Source organism: Oncorhynchus tshawytscha, linkage group LG18, assembly GCF_018296145.1.
Source record: "Oncorhynchus tshawytscha isolate Ot180627B linkage group LG18, Otsh_v2.0, whole genome shotgun sequence".
Taxonomy (NCBI): Eukaryota; Metazoa; Chordata; class Actinopteri; order Salmoniformes; family Salmonidae; genus Oncorhynchus; species Oncorhynchus tshawytscha.
Window position 1 is genome coordinate 7,730,695 of NC_056446.1, and position 27,031 is coordinate 7,757,725.

Here is a 27,031-nt window from a genome sequence, read left to right on the forward strand (position 1 = left end):
GCTACCACTCGAAGTAGTGTATTTCATAATTATGAACAAACGTATTAATAATAAAATACAATTTAGAATTTTTTTCTTCTCTAATTCGAAGACAGAAGGGCTCATCATTGGCATTGGTATGATGTTCAACTAATTTTTATAAGTTATTGTTACCTATTAATGAAAATGAATGACACAATTATGCAATAAAAGCACCTTAAATGCTGTAAATTTGAGGCAACGGCACTAAAAGATACTCATCCCAGATGCTATTTGCTTTAGTTTTCAAAAGAAAGAGAAACCTCCATTCCAGGTTTATTGAAGAAGAAGAAACATCGCCATGTGCTCATTGTCATAGCCTACTGACTGTTCTTCAAATGCGCCTTTTCAATATGCCAATGAAGATTAGAGGCTAAAGCAACAATAGTGATTCACTAAACTATACAGTACAGTTTGTAAGCTTTTTAGATGTCTTCATATTAATTTACAACAGAACTGGAGTTTTTATCCATGTGCTTCAAGTGTGTAGCCTAATTATTGTTCTCAGTAAACTACTGCAAATCAAAATGCAACTTTTTGGTTTATATTCCGCATATTATAATTTATATTTCTTCAGAAACCGAGATTCTGAAAGTGTAGGTCTGTACACTGGGAGAGAATTGCACACAATTATACTTACAGAAAATCCCAGTGTTCATTGGGCTTTACATTTTGATAACACACAATGTCCATTGAAAACCCTGAATATTCGACTCTGTTTTAGTGTTGCATTAAATCGACCACTATAGCATGAGTATCCCGCAGGGGGCGCTCTGTCCGCGCTGAAACGCCTGATCTGGGATTCCCGAGAAAGGCAGTGGCCCTGGAGCATCAGTTTAACAAGGTGGTTGTGGGGGTGTGACCGTATAAGAGACTGACAGCTGCTTTAACTATAACCCCTCCTCCTATGCTCCCCGGTCTCTCTCTCTCTCTCTCTCTCTCTCTCGTTCACTCTTCCCTTGTTTCTGCACTATCGTGCTCAATTCCAATGCACACACCGAGCGGAGCATAAGCTTTCTCCAGCCACGCCGATAATTCGCTCAGGGACATTACTACAATATATTAACCAAGGAGATTTTTTTCGGGAATAACACTTGCTCATATAAACGGGTAGACTAAACTACAGACATAGCTGGACTGCATTATGGTATTAATACAAGAAGTGTGGAAATATCAAACGTCTTGATTTCAAAAAGTATTTGGATTATTCCCGACGGACCCCGTGAAACGGATTTACATTTCCCTGCGTAATCAAAATAGCAAACATAATCGGGGATATTTACTGAATGGTTGTTGGGATTGCCAAATGCGAAGTTTACGGGTTGGACAACTTTTGCCCTTTCCCGTTTCTTTCATAAACCCATTGAAAATTATTGAAAAGGAGAGGGCTCCTAGATTGCACAAAGCTTCTCATACCTCCTTCATATTGATATTTGTCTTGTTGGTTTTATGGAGGTAACTCTGGGTTTGGGTGCCAGACGCGGTTAGACTGGGTGCGTGGAGCATCGGAACACCGGATTGTAATTCCTCCCTCCCGCTCTCCCCTGGGTGTATTTCATGTCCGGACTGACCGCTTTATGACAATGGATTACTTTCTAGTTTTATGCAGCCTCTTGCTTGCCATGGCGTCAGCTGTTGAAGGTAAGACACATTCATATTTTTTGTGGTTTATTATTGGCTACTGGTTTTTGGATTTTCGTTAAGACCCTGTTCGCCCTGGGTTTTAACGCCGAAGCTCTCATGAGGTCCGCCAATGGGCTACAGCAGTGCGCATTGGTAGTAGCCGAAGCAGAGTAACACAAGTTTTTCCCTCGTCGAGCTATAGCTCTCTTATTTATATTTTAGCATTTTAAACGATTTCTTTTTATCAGGCTCTGAGAGAACATTTTGAAGATATGAACTCGCTCCCACAGATAGCTTTGCGCAACGGCAGACAACCCCAAACAACCCCAAGTGCCTTACCATAGCCGATTTTCAATACACATTTGTAATGGTCAACAGTCGTATCATTTCAAGGATGGTTGTGTATTTTTCCGCTTAAGATCATTCATTCTTCTTGATGCTTGCCTTTTCATTCTTACCCTAAGGATATTAGCGCAACACTAGCCTACATCTCAACAGGGAGTCGGAGCTCTATGTAGGTTGCAGCTCCGCGGGTATGCAGCGCAATTGGTGCCCCAGACACGAAAATGTATTCTAGTATTTTGGAAGGTTCATCATTGCATAAAATAGTGGATCAGTTTGACAAGAAGCCTATCAAGTAATTACCTTTTTAGCAGATTTGGCTTTCAAACCATTACATCAAGGTGTAGCCTAAATGTAGCTATATTTGCTATTGAATTGTGATTAATTGCAAGCCAAGCGTTTGAGTCATTGTAAATTGGGATAATACACTATTTATCTACACAATTACTGTGAAATATATTTTAATTTCAGTCGTTAATATGTGAGCAATTTTAGCGAAAGTAGTACACTTTTTCTGTCAAGCAGCAAACATATGAAAACAAAACGCGTTTTATTGTCTAACAGTGGACCATTTATTCATTGGTGTAGAATGGGGAAACAGATCTGGCACACAGTGGGTTTGAATGGGCCTACAGCTTGTAGGCTATTGCCGTAGCAAGGCGGCTTGTAGGCTACCCGGCTGGTTTGTGTTACTGTTGCCACTAGAAAAGTAGGACAGTGTGCCACCGTTTTTACTAAATGGCGCTCTCCCACAGCTTTCTCGTCTACTTTCATGACTTGTCAATACATTTTCAACTCCTTTGAATTTACACTGATAAGATAAGCTTTCTACGGTGTTGAACTTCGATTATACTTGAGAGAGAAACCGAATAGCATGCACTGTTTTATGATTCTTGGGATTATTTGATTACGAGCGAGCCTTGACCCAATTTCAGATCGTAATATAAAATGACATTATAATTGTGCGGGATTATAACATTATTATATTTAGACATTGTTTTAAACAATCGGTTGTTCTGTTGTATTCAAAGTCGGCCTTTGAAGTTGTGGAAAAGTGAAGTAGGCTATAGCGCGGGTCAAAATAAGCCTACACGGTTTATCCGATAAACGTTGTTGTTTCATTGGTGCCCGCAATCATTCTGCATAAGGTAGACTATAGACCAACTCATGTCAAAAAGAAGCGGTAAATTATGAATTGGTTGGTATGTGCACTGAAATCCACATATTCACCTACCTTATGTAGACTATATTAGACCTGTTATTACACTGATACGTGGTAGCATTCAAGTTATGCCTAGTGGGAGGCACTCATTTTGAGTGGTGTGTCAGGGTATATAACCGCACCGAAATTATGGGTGCAGCTTTTGAAATCAAATGTTCAAATCAAATGCGCCGAATACATCAGGTATTCACCTTTACTGTGAAATGCTTACTTACGAGCCCCTAACCAACAATGCAGTTTTAAAAAAATACAGATAAGAATAAGAGATAACGTAACAAGTAATTAAAGAACAACAGTCAAATAACAACAGTGAGACTATATACAAGGGGGTACCGGTACAGAGTCAATGTGCGGGGGCACCGGTTAGTTGAGGTAATATGTACATGTAGGTAAAGTTATTCAAGTGACTATGCATAGATGGTAACAACAGAGAGTAACAGTGGTGTAAAAGAGGGGGGCAATGCAAATAGTCCCTTTTTGGCTGAAGTTGATGTATTTCGTTAGAACAACCCATTTCCACCATAAGTGCTTCCATACATTTCTCTTCGCTGACCTGGTTCGGGGCTTAGCTAAGCGTTTAACATGGGCAGGTGATTTATGACATGCGCTAGAGACTTTTCTGAGAGGGAGCATAGTATATGGGGATTTCGGGAGAAGCGACCGCCCGGGGAACAATACACGACCACACGGAGCGTCTGGTCTGACCATGAACTATACACGAGAGAATGCCCCTATTTTACCCAGTTTACAGCAGCTACTAACAAGGGACAGGTTAAAAGTAACATTGCACTGTTTTGGAGAATACTTTTCCTAGAACCTATTGAAAAGAAAACACCTTTAGTTTTTTTGCATTATAGGTCATGTTTTTTCGTATGCTCAGCATCCACGTTCACGATTCTGTTGAATATGTTAAATTATTCATGAAACATATTCCTGATTAATTAAATAATTTGATACCCCCATAGGTCTATTGTGTGACCTAATTCTGGATACATGAACTACGCCTAAACATTATAGTGTGACCATGTGACTTCTGCTTAATCTTTTGCTTAGCAAAAATGAGCCATGGATATTGTGGCAATAGCAGTATTCTAGGCCTATTGGGCGTTTTTACGCACTATGGTAGTAGGCTTTAAAATGCCCTAGACTTCAAGTTAATGTTGTTTGTAGTTGTTTGAAATGTTGTACTTGAAATACTTTGAAAACAAAGCCAAAGTCTCATCTTGTTAAAGCCTCACGAGGCCTACTGTTCTGTACATGGCTACATAGATAAAGTGGCCAACAACCGGGAGTTGTTTGAATGAAGCACTGTGGCTATCGGTTTTCTCGGCGCTCCATCGGAGACATAAATTGTCCCGATGACATTTTAGTGCACTGGGGGATTCGTTAATCTCTTTCCCCATTGTAAATTATGTTTATGATAGAGGCAGAAGCAGATATGTTAGCGGTGCAGACAGCACACACAACAACATCTATCACGATTCGCAGGCCACCTGGAACCGCGTTTACCCACTTTGACGCGTATTTAATTTCACTTATAGCTCCCATCCTTCACTTTGCAGCCTATTGTTTTCCTAGGGAAAGGATAATCATTTTCAATTCAAGCACATTGAACTTCGTTTTTCCATTAGCCCACCCTCCCTCCTCAGTTCATGAATTCCCAGACAGTGCATAAGCTAACCTCACAGCACCAGTGTTTTGAAAGCCGTGCAATTGACTGGGACTGGCTTGATTTACCATTGTCACTGCTTGCACGTTTGTAGATTGGCCTACAGGTGCAAACCGTATCAAGTTTATTCTGTATGGATTTCCCCCAACTAAAGTGCTGATTCTTTGATGAGTTTTTCACCATATTTAGCCCATGCCCATGGCATAATCGTCCTGTCTCGTAGCGTTGCTATTTATGTTTGGTTGTGGTGTGCGTCAATCGGCGGCAAGCCTCGTACGCACCAGCTTGTGCTTTTATGCTGGGCCCAAGATCACACCTCTGCGTGCCTAATTTCCTGTCCTTAATTTGCAGTTGGCGAATCTCTCACTCTCTCTCTCAAATCAATTCAAAGTCTCTCTCTCTCTCTCTCTCTCTCTCTCTCTCTCTCTCTCAGCCAGGTTTAATCCTTCTCTCTTCAACGTGCCTGGAAGGCTCTTCATCATCATTATTATTGCTTGACCCATTTTGTTCGGCACACTTGTTCTGTGTTAAATAAGGGAAGCCTTACCCAGCTTTTTTTTAGAACATGCTATTCTGTTTGAATGAACTAGGATTTTTGTTAACTTTTTACTGACCCTGTAGTGCGTCCAGAGAGATCCATTTCTGAGCGCCCACCTCGGAGAATCCATGTTACATAGGTCAATATGCATTCAAAGGCAGATGCTCATCAAACGTCGTTAGGGATAATAATGGGCATTATTGAATGGACAAAACAAATGATTTGTACTAAGGTTAACAACTGTTATAACCAAACCCTCTTAGGGGCCGAGGGGGAAATTGGACGGCAGAATTTGTAAAACAATTCACAATAAGCCGCAACTAGCACTTTCAATATGGAGACCTTGCTGGGGCACTACTGAATATGACAGAATCGACAGAATGTAGATTCTTGTCCACTGGTTATTGTTGTTGTTGTTAAAGATAGACTTTATTAGACCGAAACGAAATACTGACCAAAACAAAATGAGAATAACAGGGCTAAAAAGTACAGTGGATTTAATTGAATGCTTTAGATGTTTTAAATAATTTATGAAGTTTGTAATATATATTTTTTAAATAATTATAACACTTACGAGTATTTTACGTATTAAAATAGCTTAAGTATATGTATAGCCTATGCTAATAATATCATAATTTAATGTATTATCAATACGTTTTTGACTTTGCGTTAATACTTTGAAAAAACTGTTGTAGGCCATGGTGGCCTAAGAAAATGCCTCTTGGGTTGCATGCTTTGGTGAACTGTTGAAATAATTAATTATTTAAACTTCCCTACCGCCAGAGTGTCGCAATCGATGTGGCTATATTGATTTAGGACAACCGCGCTGCTTAGGCCTTTAACCGGATAATCAATAGAGTAATGCAAGAGATTGGCTTCCTTCCTATTGTCTATGAACCAAATGGCTGCGACTTTTGACCAGTTGAATATCCCTGGCCTTACAATCTATTGGAGGGCAGATCTTTATTGTAGAGTAGTCCACAGGATGAAACGTTGAAGTGCACCAATTAAGGCAATTTCTTAACAGGAGATTGGAATCAAATGGTCTGGCGGATAGAGGGGACGAGTGTGCAAATCTAATTGCCACGTAGGCCACTCTGCGAGAGCGAGACAGCACGATGGCGATGAGCGCATATAGGCTTTTACATTTTGCATGATTTTTGACTTTTTGAATTACATGGGTGAAAATATATTTGAATAATTTCAGTTTTTAGTATAGAATGATTGATTACAAAAAGCCTAGTTTATTTATGAAGTTTTGGGTTTTCATAAATTGATAGCATTAAGGTTTATTAATATACGGTTATGGTCTCTGTTTTCCATTCCGTGAATTATAGTTGTAGCCTATTTTATCATCTCATTTTGTTTATTGAACATGTTCTTTTCATGTAGAGTTTGGCCATTATTAAAAATACAGTACTCTGTTGTTAGAGTATTATTAATGCATAACAAATAATTGTGTAGGTATATTTTTCCATGTGATTTTTTTTTTCTGTCAAGAATAATATGAACTTTTGTCAAATTCAAAAGAAATATAATTAAGTAAACAATTGAATCCAAATTTGTTGGATTTTAGAGTAATTGAGCACTTATAATCTAAGGCAATAATATTAGGAATGATAGTGGTGATGATGATACTTATAATAGTAGCATAATTATTGTAAAACTACAATGTTATTATTCCATCATTATAATCCAATTTATTCTCACAATTGTCAAATCATGATTCAGCCTGGAATTGCGAATCAATTGTGACTTTACAACTGTTAAATCCTCCATAAAAGAAGAATGACAACTGGAAAACAGTGGCATCTTCCACACTCTGGCATGGTATAGGTTAGATAGGGCCCCATTGAGTTGAAGGTCACATGCTAAGGAGAGGCCATGTTGAACAGATGTTCAGTGTCTTTGGTTCAGATTGGCGTAAGGAGCTCAGATGGGGTTTGGTTGGTGGGGGGCTGTGGCTGTGCAGCGAGAGAGAGAGAGCTGACAGGCTTATTGATGCTATGGGACTCAGGAGTGCTTATGTGAATGGTCACATCCCACTGGGAACAGACGTCAATTCAACATCTATTCCACATTGGTTCAACATTGTTTCAGCCAGTGTGTGCCCAGTGGGATGTGAATGCTGATGGTACGGTCACGTAGCACATGAACGTTTTCTCACATATCCATATACAACATTTGCACACCAGGAACTTCTATGTCATAGTAGAAAACTAGGTGACCTTTTTGGATGGACAATATGGACAGTGGGTCTATTAGGGTTACTGTAAAGCCTACATTTTGGATGCCATAAGGACAGAATATTCTGGGTGGATTTATTGTGCTGTGAAGTGAATGGCTGGCTAATTAACGTATAAGTGGTTGGTTGCAGACCTTCGTGTGTGTGTGTGTGTGTGTGTGCGTGTGTGTGTGTGTGCTTACGGAGATCCCCCTTTCTTCCTCTAAAGGGCTGTCCTGCAGCTGATGAAGGGTCTTGTCGAATAGAAGGTCTTTGACACCCGCTCCTGAGAGCGTGAGGAGCAAATGTGTCTGGGCCTGCCCACTGCCAAATTCCCACTGGTGCTGTCTACAGCCAGCCAGGCGGAACGAGGGAGAGGAGGGAGACAAAAAAAGATGGGGATTGAAAGAAAGAGAAGGAGAAGAAGAGAGAGAGAGAGAGAGAGAGAGAGAGAGAGAGAGGGGGGACTTGCACTCCGCCTGGAGAGAGCGAGATGGGTGCTGTGGCACGGCTTTAGGGCCGTGTCTTATATCACAGTGCCAACTTCCGAGGCCAACAGAGACAGCTCAAGCCACCTAAACAAAGTCCCATGATGGCAGCTGGCGTTAGGGTAGTAGCGCCACTCCTTTACCTCTTTAGTCACTGTCAAAGTCAGAAGGTGCTTTCTCTGAGGTTTTTCCCTTTCAAGTCGACTATAAAAGTTTTTCAACCGAAAATGTGCGACTAAAAGTGAGTGTGGGTATGTGCGTGCAGGGTGGGTGTGTTACCACTTGGCCCCTTAGTCTGCTTTCGTTTAAAAAAATATTTTCCATCCAACTGGAACCATATTAATGAGTTTCAAAATTCTGGTGAAATGCTATCCATAATGTTAACTTCCATCAAAGTAGGCATTTTATAGGCCCCTTCCACATTGGACGTCCATAAAGCGCAGCTGAAATGACCATGTGTGACAACTCGGTTGGGTTAGAATGGGGGTGCGTTCAGCAGGGAACAACGCTGTAGAACAGTCAGATAGAAAATGTTATGTAGAACAAACTTTCCAATCTGACGACTAGAATATGGAATCAAGTCGTCTTTATTTCGTGACATTTCTATCTGCATCGTTCCACAACGTTTGCCTGCTGAACGTGGCTCTGTTAGGCCCCAGTGTGTTTTCTTCTGCTGCAACTGAGGACCTACGCCTTTTGAACTTCTGTCGGTTCGAAACAAGGAAGTCACTGCATCTTAACCAAGCCAGTATTTTTATTCAGTAACAATGGCTTCCCAAACAAAATCAAACCTTTGGGGCCATGCTTGTTTGAATAAAAATGAAATTAGGGATGAAAAAGGAAACAAGTGGTGATGTGTATTTATTGTACAGGGAAATATGCATGCACAGCCACTCATGCCTGTCGACACACATAAACACTCATGCAAGGATACAAACAGACAAGCCAATAGCGCTGAAGTGTGCTTGAGCATCACTCGACGCCAGCTAGCAGTTCAGGGCCAATGTGCTATTCACATGTAGGTCGGGGGCGCTCGGGGGAGAAGACGAACACACTTTATGAGCATGCCATGGTCATTACTCTGCCGAGAGTCACTTGGCGAGAGCCGAGCTGACTTCTCCTTCTGCAATGCACAGTGGTTTGATCCGTTTCAGCCCCCCCCCCCCCTCCAATTTTACGAGCTACAGGCTCTTGTAACCAATTTTGCTGATAGAGCAGAAAGGGATCTTTGATATTTGTCTTTTCAAAAACACAGTCACATCTGTCGGTCGTTCCAAAATTGAGTGCCTGGAGGAAAAAGCTATCACCTGGTTTCAGCTTCGCAAGTCTTGTTAAAATGTAAGAGAAAGAAGAAAAGGGGCCAACTCTAAGATATTTTTAACATATTGAAATAGTTGAATGTAAGCTTTAGCTCCAGACACTTGCTTGTCTTTTGGATACATTTTTAAAGACTGCCAACACATTTTGCTACTTTTCAAAATGACTGCCATAAAGAGAAGGTGTGATGATAGGGGATCTTGGAGGCACTGACTGAAGTCGTGGTTAGTGCGCTAGGTGTGAACGTCCACTTTGATTAATGGAACTAGATGTGTGAAGCGAGTGTGTATTGTGTGTGAATGGTGGTGTGTGTGTGTGTATGTTCAATGTGCCTTTGTGTCTTCATGGCGTGGGAGTCGAGAGTTACAGTTGGCACTAAAACTCCATCCGTTCACTCCTTCTCCTAAGAGTTAAAACACCCAGCTCCACCTGCTCCCAATCTACACTTCAAACAACACACACAGCCAAAAGGAAGCTTCTTCTCATGAATGGGTGCAGACTTTACCATACCCCCTATTACCACTTACCAATGTTGACAGTACTCACTCTTAATGACTTAAACAGGGTTTCTCAACGTGATGCAGCTTGCATAGAATGTACGATAGTTGAGAGTGACTGTCACGCCCTGGCCATAGAGAGGCGTTTTATTCTCTATTTTGGTTAGGCCAGGGTGTGACTAGGGTGGGCATTCTATGTCCTTTTTCTATGTTTTTGTATTTCTTTGTTTTTGTCCGGGTATGATTCTCAATCAGGGACAGCCGTCTGTCGTTGTCTCTGATTGAGAACCATATTTAGGTAGCTCTTGCCCCCATGGGTTTTGTGGGTAGTTGCTTTCTGTTTTTGTGTCTGCACCAGACAGAACTGTTTTGGTTGTTCTCTCTGTTGTTTTGTTAATCAGTGTTCAGTTCCATTATTAAAATGACGAACAAGTACCACGCTGCGCTTTGGTCCTCACCTTCTTCCACCAATGGCCGTTACAGTAACGATAATCCTCACAGTCTCCACTATGACCTCCTGAAGGTTTTGTCTGCGGGAAGAGTTCCCGCTAACCTTTGCATTGAACGTTAAAGACCTTCAATGCCCTATGCTCTTTTAAATGCATGAATAAGCATACCAAGTTAGGAGACAAAGACAAAAATGCAGTGAGGCATCTTTTTGTCTTTACGTGCATCCTGTGCAATAAAATACCAAATGCCTTGGTGTTGAGTTGAGGCAGACATTGTTTTACTGCCTAGCCAATCTGACACTTCTCCATTTGGGGAGACGGGACTGAGGGAGCTGTGAAGTGTGTGTGTTTCTCTGACTGTTTGGTCTTTGTCTCTGAGTGTGTGTGTGTGTGACCATAGTGTATTTTCCAGTGGTGGAAAAAGTACCCAATTGTCATACCAGAGTAAAAGTATAGATACCGTAATAGAAAGTTACTCAAGTAAAAGTCAGCCAGTAAAATACTACTTGAGTAAAAGTCTAAAAGTTTTGTTTTAAATATACTTAAGTATCAAAAGTAAATGTAATTCTAAAAATATTCTTAATTAAGTATCAAAAGTAAAAATCATTTCAAATTCCTTATTTTAAGCAAAGCAGATGGCACCCTTTTCTTGTTTTTAAAATTTAAGAATAGCCAGGGGCGCACTCCAACACTCAGATATTAGTTACAAAAGATGCATTTGTGTTTAGTGAGTGCGCCAGAACATACGCAGTAGGGATGACATAGTGTTCTCTTGATAAGTGCGTAAATTTCACTATTTTTCTTTTCTGCTAAGCATTCAAAATGTAACTAGCACTTTGGGTTGCCAGGGAAAAATGTATGGAATATGCAATATTTTCTTTAGGAATGTAGTGAAGTAAAAGTAGTCAAAAATGTAAATAGTAAAGTAAAGTACCCCAAAAAACTACTTAAGTAAAAATAATTTACACCACTGGTATTTTCAGTGGCGGAAGCCCCTGTGGGGGGCACAGAGTGCTGTCCCCCACAGGGCTATTGAGAGAACTTTATCTATTATTGGGGAATGAGATGCTTTATGGAAAGGAAAGGGGGATACCTAGTCAGTTGTCCAACTGAATGTATTCAACTGAAATGTGTCTTCTGCATTTATCCCAACCACTCTGAATCGGAGAGGTGCGGGGGGCTGCCTAAATCGACATCCACGTCTTTGGCGTCCGGTGAACAGTGGGTTAACCACCTTGCTCAGGGGTAGAACCACAGATTTTTACCTTTATGCAATCCAAGGCAATAGGTTTAATATATAAATCTAAGGACCCCCATCTGTAGTTGGGCTTCTGAGTGGCACAGCAGTCTAAGGCACTGCATCTCAGTGCTAACGGCATCACTATAGACCCTGGTTCGATCCTGGGCTGTATCACAACCAGCTGTGATTGGGAGTCCCACAGGGCAGTGCACAATTGGCCCATCCGGGTTTGTCCGGGATAGGCCGTCATTGTAAAATACAATTTTCTTCTTAACTGACTTGCCTAGTTAAATAAAGGTTAAATAAAAATAGCCTCATAGGAGATGTCTTGTCATTGTGATTTGTTTATATATTCATGTTTCCTCTGTAGATTGTTTATCTACAGCAAGCTTTAATCATGTAGCGAATGAGTGTCCTTCTCAAGTGTTTGTGAAGATATCTTTTTGTAGGATTCAATCTTGGCGTACCATTTGAAAGAATTACATTTCTGAGCGTGGTTTGATCAAACCTGATGTGACTTCTATTATTATATTGGCAGATGTTCTAATACCTGCAAGGGGTTTGAAACATGCAGACAGTTGAAAGACCCCTGCTGGACCCACTGGAATATGGTGCTTGATGAGATGGAGATAGACATAGACAGTAGAGAGAGTGATAAAAACACGATATCTACTTTTATCTAGTTAAGATGAAACCATATGGTGACTAAACCACCACACCAGCTCACAGATATGGTGTATCAAAGCCTTTTGATCTATAGGCATGGGTCCAGCAGATAGCTACATCTGCAAGGTGACATATCTTAGCAAGGCAGTGAGAGTGTTCACCCAGTGCAGCCCTTTTCTACAGGGATTATCCACAAACCCCCTGCCTTGCGAGAAGCCTCCCATACTGGGTGAGAGATGTATGATTGCAGGGTTGAGCTTCGCGCTCTGGTTCTCCGCTGAGCCGCAGTCGAAGGCTTATCAGTTACTGAAGCTGAACCTGAACCGAGAGAGAAAGAGACCAACAGAGAAATAAAGAGAGTGAGAGAGAGGCAGAGAGAAAGCCACTTGGTTCAGTGTTGGCAAGACAGTTAATTTCAAAAGGTGTTGAAAGTGTTGACAATGCGGGACAGTGTGACCCATGTGAGATTTGGGGGGAGCTGTGGTAAAATGAGTGGGGAAGAGGGGGTGAGGAAGGAGAGGTAAAGGGAGTTGAAGGGGTGGTGGTGGGCTCTGGGAAGGTGTGAGCATCAGAGAAGGGAGATTTTATTTCCTACCTTGGACCAGTGTTACATATCTACTATATCCTCTCATCTTCAATTAGACTAGCTTAATCCAGTTTTTGCCTGGAAAGAAAGATCCAGCTTCCTTTCTTTCTTTCCCTCTCTCCATTTCTCTTTCTCTCTCTCACTCACCTTCCAGGTTACCAGATGAAAAGTCTGGGCTGTGATGCAGGCTGGAAGGAATCCGCGGTTGTTTTTAATGAAATTGACAAAGCAACCGAGTGCCGATTAATGGCAACATTGTGCCACAAGACAGAGACACTGCAAGAGAGATAGACACGGAGAGAAATAGATAGAGAGACTGCAAAATAATCAGCTGTGTAGCGCTAGGGCAAAAATTCAAACGGCATTGTTTGCTTTTGCTCAACCGTTTATGAGATTATACTGTCCAATGACTTTTATTGTCGCTTAATTCAAGGAACTATAGGGCTGTATATCTTCTGTGATGATTTAGCGCATGAACAGAACTCCACGGGCTTATCCACAGGCAGCCGTTTAGGCCCTGAGTTTGTAACTGGGTAGACAGATTGGCGCTGTGGTTTGCCAAAGAGGAAGAACGAAAAGTTCACCGGTCCTCATTCAAACAGGTAGACTTTTAAACAAACCGGAGACAATGCCTCCCGTTCTCTCCTCTGTTTACTTTCTCTTTCTTCACCTCTGTCACTCTTTCATTCTGTCCTTTCCCACGCTTTACTGTACCCCTGATTCCCACCCTTTAATAGTTTGGTTCTAATTGTAGTAATATTTTCCCTTCCCGTTATCTGCCAGCCTTGTAATATAGACATCCCAAAAGCTAGGAGACAGGGATATTTACTGCCCCATGGTCCTTTGATGTGTCCACTTGTTGTTAAGGGCTGACAGTCAGATGACTCACTTCCTCTACTGAAGTGGAAAGAGGAGTCTGTGGTTCTCTGCCTCGTTCTGTGACATTGTTTCCCATGAACACGAAATGATGGCGACTGTATGCAAAAAATGCAGTTTGAGTTCAAGCACCGACACTTACATGACATGTTTGCAATGGCGTTCTCTTTCAACCTGTCCCCATCACCCTTGGCTTCTCCAAGAACAGGTTCCTCAGTTGTCAGACATCACAAAAAGAGAGATTAGTACAAATGGAGGAAAATACACAAGGTCTTCAATGGGCTGTAATTCAATCTGTTGCTGTAGGGTGTCGGAGGGTGCCTAAGTGCAAGGCACGTGAGGTATAGCGGGTTTTCAATACCCGACAGAATGGTGAATAGTGTGAAAACAATCGCCAGGGACATAAAAGCGAGCAGGAACACACAGCAGAGTCAAATAACACCCGACCAGATGGGAATGGTCAGTGAACAAGGGGGTCGATGTTTATACCATTGGTGTCAGAAGACGGATCTGAAAACATTAACCCCAAAGACACTTTTGCCCTCTCTGAATCCCTATGGGACCGGGGGCTAAAAGTGTGGTGATGATTAGAGATTCAATTTAGCTCTCCATCAATCAATGCTGGAGGGAGGAAGGTGAGTGCTGTTGATAGCCCAGCCTCTTTAATACCAGACTGGGTTGGTCTCTTGGGAGTAGGCGTTTTTTCTGCTTTGCTAATTAAGCGGCAAAGCTGCCACTGCACTTACTTATTAATGAATCTTCGCTTCGATCGGTGCTGGAGACCGTGAGGTAACTCGACTCTAAACCCTAATTAGTCCATCACTAATGGCTGAGTTTCTCGCCGATCCATACATTCTAAACATCTACCGTTAGCTGGAACATGCCATCACACTTCTGACCTTTACTTCTGGTCTTGTGTTGCTTGTTTGAGAGCAAATTTGAGAATTTCCCCCTCATGGAACTTTATTTCCATCTGGACACCCATATTGAATGGAGTCGTATGCAGGTACTTTTTGAGTAGGTACTTTAATTTAGTTTAAGCTACAGTATTTAATCCCCTCTCCCAGATCCTCCTCTTAGTGTGCTTGGTGTCATTTGACTACAAACCTCAAGAGAGATCAAATGGGATGAGGTGTCACTCCCTTTGATTTCCTCCACAGCATAAGTGCTAACAGAGAAAGTCAGGATGTGGCACAAACATTCTCCCATCTCATTTCCACACTTTGTTTGTGATGCTCATTCATAGACGAGCAGGTTGAAAAAATCATGCACCCCTGACAATGTCAATAATGATGTCACACGCACAAACCACGTCAGTCATGTAACCAAAACTTTACCCCCACGCAGACTAGCTAAGTTTGTCTAGTTTTGGTGGTGGTGGTGACATCACTGCTCAGGGACAGTGAGTCTGTCCGTCTATCCATCGCAGCCTTGTATGGTGTGGCTTTTAGAGCTATAAACGCAGGTTCTGAGTCAGATTTACAGGCCCCTGTGCTTTGGGCCTCATTAGTTTATCCCCACTCTTAGTGGTTCTTTGTGGTTCAGGGTCAGGTCTAGGAATGCGTCCCAAATGCCACCATGTTCCCTATATAGTGCACTACATTTGAACAGACCCCTACGGAAAGTAGTGCCCTACATGGAGAATAGGGTGCCATTTGGGAAGCTACCTATGACTAATCAGTCAGGGGTTGATCCACGCCCTGTGGTCTGGACTGACTCGGCCAGTCCCAAACGAACCCCACCTCACCCAGACCATCAAGAGCTCTCATATATATGTTTTCGTGTGTGTGTCTAAGGTAAATGGCAACTAAATCAAATCAAATCAAATTTATTTATATAGCCCTTCGTACATCAGCTGATATCTCAAAGTGCTGTACAGAAACCCAGCCTAAAACCCCAAACAGCAAGCAATGCAGGTGTAGAAGCACGGTGGCTAGGAAAAACTCCCTAGAAAGGCCAAAACCTAGGAAGAAACCTAGAGAGGAACCAGGCTATGTGGGGTGGCCAGTCCTCTTCTGGCTGTGCCGGGTGGAGATTATAACAGAACATGGCCAAGATGTTCAAATGTTCATAAATGACCAGCATGGTCGTATAATAATAAGGCAGAACAGTTGAAACTGGAGCAGCAGCACGGTCAGATGGACTGGGGACAGCAAGGAGTCATCATGTCAGGTAGTCCTGGGGCATGGTCCTAGGGCTCAGGTCCTCCGAGAGAGAGAAAAAAGAAAAAAAGAGAGAATTAGAGAGAGCATATGTGGGGTGGCCAGTCCTCTTCTGGCTGTGCCGGGTGGAGATTATAACAGAACATGGCCAAGATGTTCAAATGTTCATAAATGATCAGCATGTTCGAATAATAAGAAGGCAGAACAGTTGAAACTGGAGCAGCAGCACGGCCAGGTGGACTGGGGACAGCAAGGACTCATCATGTCAGGTAATCCTGGGGCATGGTCCTAGGGCTCAGGTCCTCCGAGAGAGAGAAGGAGAGAATTAGAGAACGCACACTTAGATTCACACAGGACACCGAATAGGACAGGAGAAGTACTCCAGATATAACAAACTGACCCTAGCCCCCCGACACATAAACTACTGCAGCATAAATACAGTATGTATGTGTTCATTGAATTAGGTTGCATATTTTGTCTGGCATATAGGTAGGTATAGTACATTTAGAATACTTTATTTGAGTTAACCAGTTAACCAGGCAAGTCACATTGAGATGAACATCTCTGTTTCAAGAAAGCAATCTTGTATTTGAATAGCCAATTCATTTGTAGCCAATTAATTTGTCATAGTTCTTATAGCTCTCAGCTGTGTGGTCACAGAAATAGCTGAAAGCTATAACTGAATGATGAGGCAAGTCATCAGAATATGATCTTTATTAATTTGCCTGTTGGCTTTGCCATGGGCAGTGTTTTGGGGTCACAGTGAGGCAGAAGGGTAAAATATTGGAAGTCAACATTATAGCATGAAACTCACTGCCGATAGACTGCCGATAGACTTCGTATCACAGTGGGAGGCCGTTCCTTCTCTTGAAAGACTCAGTAGCAACAAACCTACCGATTCTACTTGTAGAATCGCAATGTTCGTCAGTGGCCAACCACTTGACTTTGAGCCAATTAGAGAGCATGAACCCCCACATGGGGGAGCTCACAAAAAAAGGATAATCGGGCATTTTCTCCATATAGCCATGGGATGATCCAGTCTCACTTCATATGCAATGAAGGCTATGGGATGGTAGCCAAGTGCACAGATACAATGATACAATGTACACAATACTAAATACTTCCCTCAAGCTTATTGACCACTGTAGCTATTATTGACATTACAATTAAGTCACAATGTATTAGCTAGTTTCCATGAAACAGCTGCCTGTGTTAGCTGCCGGGTTAGTGCAGTGGCCTTAGCTAGCTAGCTAGGTTGTTCTAGCTAGCAAATATGCTAACATTAGCTAGCTAGCTAAATATTTGGCTATGGGCTGGCACTGGCAGTAAATCAAATCAAATTCAATTTGATTGGTCACATACACATAGTTAGCAGATGTTATTGCGAGTGCAGCAAAATGCTTATGCTTCCAGATCCGACAGTGCAGCAGTATCTAACAGGTAATATCTAACAATTCAACAACAAACCTAATACACACAATCTAGTAAAGGAATGGGATAAGAAGATATAAGTATAAAATATATGGATGAGCAGTGACAGAGCAGCTAAGATGCAATAGATAGTAAAGAATAGATAGTGAAGGATACAGTATACAGTATATATGGTACATATGAGATGAGTAATGTGAGATATGTAAACATTCTTCGAGTGGCGTTAATAAAGTGACTAGTGTTCCGTTTATTTAAAGTGGCCAATGATATCACGTCTGGAGGTAGGCAGCTACCTCTCTGTGCTAGTGGTGGCTGTTTAACAATCTGATGGCCTTGAGATAGAAGCTGTTTTTTAATCTCTCTGTCTCAGCTTTGATGCACCTGTACTGACCTTGCCTTCTGGATGGAAGCGGGGTGAACAGGTACTGGCTCGGGTTGTTATTGTCCCTGATTATCTTTTTTGCCTTCCTGTGACATCTGGTGTTGTAGGTGTCCTGGAGGGCAGGTAGTGTGACCCCGGTGATGTTTTGTGCAGCCCGCTCCACCTTCTGGAGAGCCCTGCAGGTGTGGGCGGTGCAGTTGCCGTACCAGGCGGTGATACAGAACGATTGTGCACCTGTAAAAGTTAGTGGGGGTTTTTAGTGACAAGCCACATTTTTTCAGCCTCCTGAGGTTGAAGAGGCCATGTTGCGCATTCTTCACCACACTGTCTGTGTGGTATGATATGTTCACCAAGGACCTTAGAACTTTCCACCTTCTCCACTGCTGTCCCGTCGATGTGGATAAAGGGGTGCTCCCTTTGTTTCCTGAAGTCCACGATCATCTCTTTTGTTTTGCTGACATTGAGTGAGAGATTATTTTCCTGAAACCACACTCCGAGGGCCCTCACTTCCTCCCTGTAGACTGTGTCGTTGTTGTTGGTAACTAAGCCTGCCACTGTAGTGTCGTCTGCAAACTTGATGATTGAGTTGGAGGCGTGCTTGGCCACGGGCTTGCTTGGCCATGGGTAAACAAGGAGTACAGGAGAGGGCTGAGAACACACCCTTGTGGGGCCCCAGTGTTGAGGATCAGCGAAGTGGAGATGTTGTTTCCTACCTTTACCACCTGGGGGCGGCCCGTCAGGAAGTTCAGGACCCAGTTGTACAGGGCGGGGTCGAGATCCAGGGTCTCAAGCTTAATGATGAGTTTCAAATCAAATCAAATCAAATTTTATTTGTCACATACACATGGTTAGCAGATGTTAATGCGAGTGTAGCGAAATGCTTGTGCTTCTAGTTCCGACAATGCAGTAATAACCAACAAGTAATCTAACTAACAATTCCAAAACTACTGTCTTATACACAGTGTAAGGGGATAAAGAATATGTACATAAGGATATATGAATGAGTGATGGTACAGAGCAGCATAGGCAAGATACAGTAGATGGTATCGAGTACAGTATATACATATGAGATGAGTATGTAAACAAAGTGGCATAGTTAAAGTGGCTAGTGATACATGTATTACATAAGGATGCAGTCGATGATATAGAGTACAGTATATACGTATGCATATGAGATGAATAATGTAGGGTAAGTAACACTATATAAGGTAGCATTGTTTAAAGTGGCTAGTGATATATTTACATCATTTCCCATCAATTCCCATTATTAAAGTGGCTGGAGTTGAGTCAGTGTCAGTGTCAGTGTGTTGGCAGCAGCCACTCAATGTTAGTGGTGGCTGTTTAACAGTCTGATGGCCTTGAGATAGAAGCTGTTTTTCAGTCTCTCGGTCCCAGCTTTGATGCACCTGTACTGACCTCGCCTTCTGGATGATAGCGGGGTGAACAGGCAGGGGCTCGGGTGGTTGATGTCCTTGATGATCTTTATGGTCTTCCTGTAACATCGGTTGGTGTAGGTGTCCTGGAGGGCAGGTAGTTTGCCCCCGGTGATGCGTTGTGCAGACCTCACTACCCTCTGGAGAGCCTTACGGTTGTGGGCGGAGCAGTTGCCGTACCAGGCGGTGATACAGCCCGCCAGGATGCTCTCGATTGTGCATCTGATTGTGCAAGCCGAATTTCTTCAGCCTCCTGAGGTTGAAGAGGCGCTGCTGCGCCTTCTTCACGATGCTGTCTGTGTGAGTGGACCAATTCAGTTTGTCTGTGATGTGTATGCCGAGGAACTTAAAACTTGCTACCCTCTCCACTACTGTTCCATCGATGTGGATAGGGGGGGTGTTCCCTCTGCTGTTTCCTGAAGTCCACAATCATCTCCTTAGTTTTGTTGACGTTGAGTTTGAGGTTATTTTCCTGACACCACACTCCGAGGGCCCTCACCTCCTCCCTGTAGGCCGTCTCGTCGAGTTTGGAGGGTACAATGGTGTTGAATGCTGAGCTGTAGTCAATGAACATCATTCTTCCGTAGGTATTCCTCTTGTCCAGATGGGATAGGGCAGTGTGCAGTGTGATGGCGATTGCATCGTCTGTGGGCCTGTTGGGGTGGCATTGGAGTGGGTCTAGGGTGACAGGTAGAGTGGATGTGATATGATCCTCAACTAGTCTCTCAAAGCACTTCTTGATGACAGAAGTGAGTGCTACGGGGAGATAGTCATTTAGTTCAGTTACCTTAATATGGGGATTATTACAGTATGGAATATGGAGAGTGAATTAAATTGTTTCTTCATCATCTTGCTAGGTAGTTATGTTGCTGTTGCCATCAGGCTAGTAACAACAAGGGCTTTCTACAAAATAGCATCATTAGTAAAGTAGCTTCAAAATCTAGACAATTAGCAATATGCACAGATATGCATTGCCAAACAACGCTACTGCCACCTTCTGGTATGGAGTATTTTAACAAGGCTGAGTGGCTGACGATTTCCAAGGTCTTTGCTGTGTGAACACAAATGAGATTGACTGCCGACACTGTTCAGAGCTGCTAAGTACTGTCGGCAGGTAAACGTTTGGCAATCTTACCGGTGTGTCTGAGTTTTAATGGGTGGTAAAACATTAGAAGTGAATAACTTGAATGCTGGTGCGAAATGGCGAATAGGTTAATAACCTCTTGAACCTCTAGGGGCAGTATGTCATTATTGGATAAAAAAATGTGCCCGTTTTAAGCGCAATATTTTGTCATGAAAAGATGCTCGACTATGCATATAATTGGCAAGAAATTGGAAAGAAAACACTCTAAGGTTTCCAGAACTGCAAAGATATTATCTGTGGGTGCCACAGAACTCATGTTACAGGCGAAACCAAGATGAAACCTTAAACAGGAAATCAGCAGAATTTCTGAGGCTCTGTTTTTCATTGTCTCCTTATATGGCTGTGAATGTGCCATGAACGAGCTTAAGCTTCGTGCCGTTTCTCCAAGGTGTCTGCAGCATTGTGACGTATTTGTAGGCATATCATTGGAAGATTGGGCATAAGAGACTACATTTACCACGGGTCCGCCTGGTGTCCTTTGTGTAAATCAGCGCGTAATCTTCAGTTGTGGGCATTTTCTCCTGGGATTCAGAGGGAAAGCACACTTCGACGAACAATGTATCATCGAAGAGATTTGTGAAAAACACCTTAAGGATTGGTTCTAAACAACGTTTGCCATGTTTCAGTCGATATTATGGAGTTAATTTGGAAAAAAGTTCGACGTTTAGATGACTGAATTTTTTATTTTTTTTGGTAGCCAAACGTGACGCACCAAACGGAGCGATTTCTCCTAAACAAATATTATTTTTGGAAAAACTGAACATTTGCTATCTAACAGAGTCTCCTCATTGAAAACATCTGAAGTTCTTCAAAGGTAAATGATTTTATTTGAATGCTTTTCTGTTTTTTGTGGTAATGTTTCCTGCTGAATTGCTAACGCTAAATGCTACGCTAGCTATGAATAGCTATGAATACTGTTACACAAATGCTTGTTTTCCTATGGTTGAGAAGCATATTTTGAAAATCTGAGATGACAGTGTTGTTAACAAAAGGCTAAGCTTGAGAGCTAGCATATTTATTTTATTTAATTTGCAATTTTCATGAATAGTTAACGTTGCGTTATGGTAATGAGCTTGAGGCTGTATTCACGATCCCGGATCCGGGATGGCTAAGTGCAAGAGGAGAAGTCTCAAGGTATTGCTGGCCTGACGTAGAGTACCTTATGAAAAGCTGTAGACCACACTATAGACCAAGAGAATTCTCATCTATATTATTCATAGCCGTCTATTTACCACCACAGATCAATGCTGGCACTAAGACCGCACTCAACCAACTCTAAGGCCATAAGCAAACAAGAAAATGCTCACCCAGATGCGGCTTTCCTGGTGGCCGGGGACTTTAATGCAGGCAAACTTAAATCAGTTTAACCAAATTTTTACCAGCATGTCACATGTGCAACCAGAGGGGAAAAAACTCTACACCACCTTTAGTCCACACACAGAAATGCATACAAAGCTCTCCCCCTCCCTCCATTTGGCAAATCTGACTGTAAGTATATCCTCCTGATTCCTGCTTACAAGCAAAAACTAAATCAGGAAGTACCAGTGATTCGCTCAATACGGAAGTGGTTAGATGATGCGGATGCTACACTACAGGACTGTTTTGAGGAGGAATTGAGGAGTATACCACCTCAGTCATCAGCTTCATCAATAAGTGCATCCACTACACCGTCCCCACAGTGACAGTATGTAAATTACATATCCCAAAAAAAAGCCATGGATTTCAGGCAACATCCGCATTGAGCTATGTCTAGAGCTGCCGCTTTCAAGGATCGGGACACTAATCCGGACGCCTATAAGAAATCCCGCTATGCCCTCAGACGAACCATCAAACAAGCAAAGCGTCAACACAGGATTTAGATTGAATTCTACTACAACGGCTCTAATGCTCATTGGATGTGGCAGGGCTTGAAAACTATTATGGACTACAAAGGGAAACCCAGATGCGAGCTGCCCAGTGACTTGAGCATACCAGACATTCACGAAGCCGCAGGGCCAGATGGATTACCAGGAGGTGTACTCAAAGTATGCACGGACCAACTGGCAGTCTTCACTGACATTTTCAAACTCTCCCTGACTGAGTCTGTAGTACTTACGTGTTTCAAGCAGACCACCATAGTCCCTGTGCCCAAGGAAGCGAAGGTAACCTGCCTAAATGATTACCGCCCTGTATCACTCATGTCAGTAGCCATGAGGTGCTTTGAAAGGCTGGTCATGGCTCACATCAACAGCATCCTCCCGGATACCCGTGACCCACTCCAATTCGCATACCGCCCCAACAGATCCACAGTTGATTAATCTCAATCGCACTCCACACTGCCCTTTCCCACCTGGACAAAAGGAACACCTATGTGAGAATGCTGTTCATTCACTACAGCTCAGTGTTCAACACCATAGTGGCCACGAAGCTCATCACTAAGCTAAGGACCCTGGGACTAAACACCTCCCTCTGCAACTGGATACTGGACTTCCTGATGGGCCGTGCCCAGGTGGTAAGTTTATGCAACAACACATCTGCCATGCTGATCCTCAACACTGGGGCCCCTCAGAGGTGTGTACTTAGTCTCCTCCTGTACTCCCTGTTCACCACGACTGCGTGGCCAAACACGACTCCAACACAATCATTAAGTTTGCTGACGACACAACAGTGGTAGGCCTGATCACCGACAACAATAAGACAGCCTATAGGGAGGAGGTCAGAGAACTGGCAGTGTGGTGACAGAACAACAACCTCTCCCTCAATGTGAGCAAGACAAAGGAGCTGATAGTGGACTACAAGAAAAGGCGGGCCAAACAGGCCCCCATTAACACAGGCCCCCATCAAAAGGTCTGTAGTGGAGCTTGTCGAGAGTTTCATGTTCCTTGGTGTCCACATTACCAACAATCTATCATGGTCCAAGCACACCAAAACAGTTGTGAAGAGGGCACAACCAAACCTTTTCTCCCTCAGGAGACTGAAAAGATTTGGCATGGGTCCCCAGCTCCTCAAAAAGTTTTACAGCTGCACCACCGAGAGCATCCTGATCAGTTGCATAACCTCCTGGTATGGCAACTGCTACAGAGGGTAGTGCGTACGGCCTAGTACATCACTGGGGCCAAGCTTCCTGCAATCCAGAAGCTATATAATAGGCGGTGTCAGAGGAAATCCCATAAAATTGTCAGAGACTCCAGTCACCCAAGTCATAGACTGTTTTCTCTGCTACCGCATGGCAAGCGGTACCGGAGCGCTTGCCAAGTCTTGGACCAAAACGGCTCCTGAAAAGCTTCTATCCCCAGGCCATAAGACTGCTGAACAACTAATCAAATGGCCACCTGACTATTACATTGACCCCCCCACCCCCTCGCTGTCTATTATCTATGCATAGTCACCTCACCCCTACCTACATGTACAAATTACCTCTAACCTGTACCCCCACACACTGACTCGGTACCAGTACCCCCTGCATATAGCCCTGTTATTGTTATGTTATTGTGTTACTTTTTCGTATTTTTTACTATTGTTTATTTGGTAAATATTTTCTTAACTCTTCTTGAACTGCACTGTTGGTTAATAATTAAGGGCTTTTAAAGTAAGCATTTCACGGTCTACACTTGTATTCAGCGCAATAAAGTTTGATTTGATGACAGGGACATGGGTGTGGTCAAAAGGTCTGTAATTATGACTGTCACCACCAAACGAGAATCTAAGGTATGCATGTTTTTCTGCCCGTGTGTATGTGTACATGTCTTTAAGAGAGAGAGATTTTTTAGAAAGATACCTCTGATCAAACCTAAACCGGTTAAATCCTTCTCGCTCACCAAGAGCACTTATTAACCCTATTTTTTTGTCAGGGTTACGTAACCCTTTGTCCTCCTCCATCCCTGAGTGTATATTATTGAGTGTGTGTGGGTGAGTCAGTCTATCCACTATCACATCCCGTACCATCACCCAGTGCGATTGGCAGCCTACCAGGCAATATTGACTCAACAACTTGAAGTGAGCTGTCAAAACAGTTCATGTATAGATCAGCGATCAACTCTGGGTGGATATAAAATGACATTTCTAGTCCTTTGACATCTGTTATTTATCCCTCGAGCCATATAGCCACAGTTGCTCCCTCTGTCCCTTTTATCTCCCTCCCTCACTCCCCCTCTGCGTCCCTGCTGTGCGTTGGCCTCTATTGCCCTCAATCACACTAGCCGCTAGATAGACTGGTACAGGCTTCATAGGATGTTTGCCTCAGGGGCTACACATACCACAGGAGGTTGTTGGCACCTTAATTGGGGAGGACGGATTAATGGTAATGGCTGGAGCGGAATGAGATCAAATACATTGTTTCCAGGTGTTTGCCATTTGCTTTGTTCCAGTCATTATTATGAGTCGTCCTCCCCTCAGCAGCCTTCACTGACACACACACACACACACACACACACACACACACACACACACACACACACACACACACACACACACACACACACACACACACACACACACACACACACACACACACACACACACACACACACACACACACACTGAACCAGGGGTGTCATGCACCCCAAAAAATCTGACCGGGGCAGAAAGTACTTGAGGATGGCTGGGAGGTGGGCCCGGGTCCACGAGGGGGCTAAAGGGGGTTTAGCCCACACAATTCAAACTTTAGTTGATTAATTTTATGTCCTTATATGAAATAATTTATCAAATAAGTTAAAATGATTGAGTCACAGGTTGGCCCCCCCAAAAAAAATCTGGATCCCTGCTTCACTGTGTTCCTGTGTGTAGGCAGCCTGGTCTGATAGACTAGACATAACATAGTAAATGTAAATCTGGGACTCTCAAATTAGTTTGATATGTTACGTTTGGTATGATTACATAAGACATAAGGTTACTTAAAGGTGCAATATGCAGAAATCGCTCTGCCATTTCCTGGTTGCTAAAATTGAAATAGTTTGTCTAACTTCAGTTTATGTGACAAAACAATCAGTCGTTATGTGGAGAATAATTGTACCATCTAAACCACTGTGAAATATATTTTCCATATCCCAAAATATTATATTTTCATCTGTTTCAAGCTGGTGTATAAAACCGAAAGTGAAAGATGCAGAAACTAAATTTAAGAAAGGGAAGGATAAAACTTGTGCCTATAGAACAGATCGACCACTTCTTAGACTTGCTTTCAATGAGAATGACAGGTCTATAGCTCAATATTTCTATGTGAATTGGACAAGTCACCCCCCAAAATTATATATTGCAGCAATAAGTCTAAAACATATTGTGCCTTTTGCAAATTCATAACATATCATACAAATTGGAATTCATAACATATCATACAAAAATTGATGAGGGACATTCTCAGATTAATACATACTATATGATAGCTAGCAGCATACCACCCTGCATCCCACTGCTGGCTTGCTTCTGAAGTAAAGCAGGGTTTGTCCTGGTCGGTCCCTAGATGGGAGACCAGATGTTGCTGGAAGTGGTGTTGGAGAGCCAGTAGGAGGCATTCTTTCCTCAGGTCTAAATTCCGGTGTAGGGTGTTGTCTATTGGCTGGGACGTTAAACGGGTGTCCTGACTCTCTGTGGACACTAAAGATCCCATGGTACTTATCGTAAGAGTAGTGGTGTTAACCCTGGTGTCCTGGCTAAATTCCCAAGCTGTCCCTCATACCATAACGGTCACCGAATCATCCCCAGTTTACAATTGGCTCATTCATACCCCTCTTCTCCCCTATAACTATTCCCCAGGTCCTTGCTGTAATTGAGAATGTGTTCTCAAGGCAACTTACCTGGTAAAATAACATATCATACTAAATGGAGGGTTTCGGATTTAAATACAAAATGCTCTGAGACCAGGTTGCAGAAAAAAGCGGGGAAAAACACTTCTCATCTCTGTGGTAGGTTAGGTGAATAATGTAACAAGCCGCTGCCTGTAATAGTTGATTTTGATGTAAAAGGGCAGGGTCATGTTTACAGTTGAAACTGCTTCACTCTTAGCTGTAAAGAGCTTTAGCCTTAGCCTATTTAGCTAGCTCGAACCAGCCAATCGAACGTTCTGTGTTGTGTCCAATGCTAACGTAGACAAGGCCTTCTAACTGGAAGAATGTTATTGATAGTACTAAAGTATTTGCTAGGCATGCATCAAGCAAAGAGCATTTGAAATGCACTGCAATGTGGAAATAAAAACTAGTTTGAAGTGCTATGGGAAGATTGGTGTCAACACTTGTTAATGATGGGCAGCTGGCAAGAAATCGCATGTATTTGTCTCCGATTGTCCCTTTTGGGACGTCCACAGCTACATGCGATAATTCACACTCCAATTTGACAAACGTGTTCAGTCAGCACAGAAGAAGCATGCTACACCCGAGGAAAGCTCAGCTAAACCAACTTGAATTTGAGGGGTATCTTGCAAGGAGATTTTAGAGACAATGGAATTATTGATTACTCTGGAAATTTCACAGAGCATCAAGGAAGCTGCTAATCTTTTGAAAAGGTAATATTGAAACAATGTTGCTGTTTAAAAAAAAATCTAATCTTGCTTTAGTGTGTAGGGCGCTGCCCATGGTGCTGATAGAGCGCAGCAATATTTTGTGTCATTGAACCTGTCACTTATTGATCAAAAGTATTTTTTGAACTTTTTTGTTTATTAGCGTGATATAAGCATAATTCAATTAAGTTCCAATGCAAGAACCCAAATGACATCTGTTGGTATAGCTACATATCCATATGTTTCATCATAGCC

The 27,031-nt window shown here is 42.6% G+C and overlaps 1 protein-coding gene across 10 annotated transcripts in view; it reads left to right on the forward strand.

The window, feature by feature from the left end:
- Positions 1-971: 971 nt before the first annotated feature.
- Positions 972-27,031, forward strand: part of LOC112217421 (ephrin type-B receptor 3-like) — a 119,956-nt gene continuing 93,896 nt past the window's right edge. For 5 of the 10 annotated variants that reach the window (XM_042300608.1, XM_042300609.1, XM_042300615.1 and 2 more), the window contains exon 1: positions 973-1,659. In XM_042300608.1, the coding sequence (XP_042156542.1) occupies positions 1,596-1,659 (64 nt within the window). In that variant the 5' untranslated portion in view covers positions 973-1,595. Of the gene's footprint in view, positions 1,660-27,031 lie in introns of all 10 variants that reach the window. The other 5 variants (XM_042300611.1, XM_042300612.1, XM_042300613.1 and 2 more) reach the window with 2 other exon arrangements.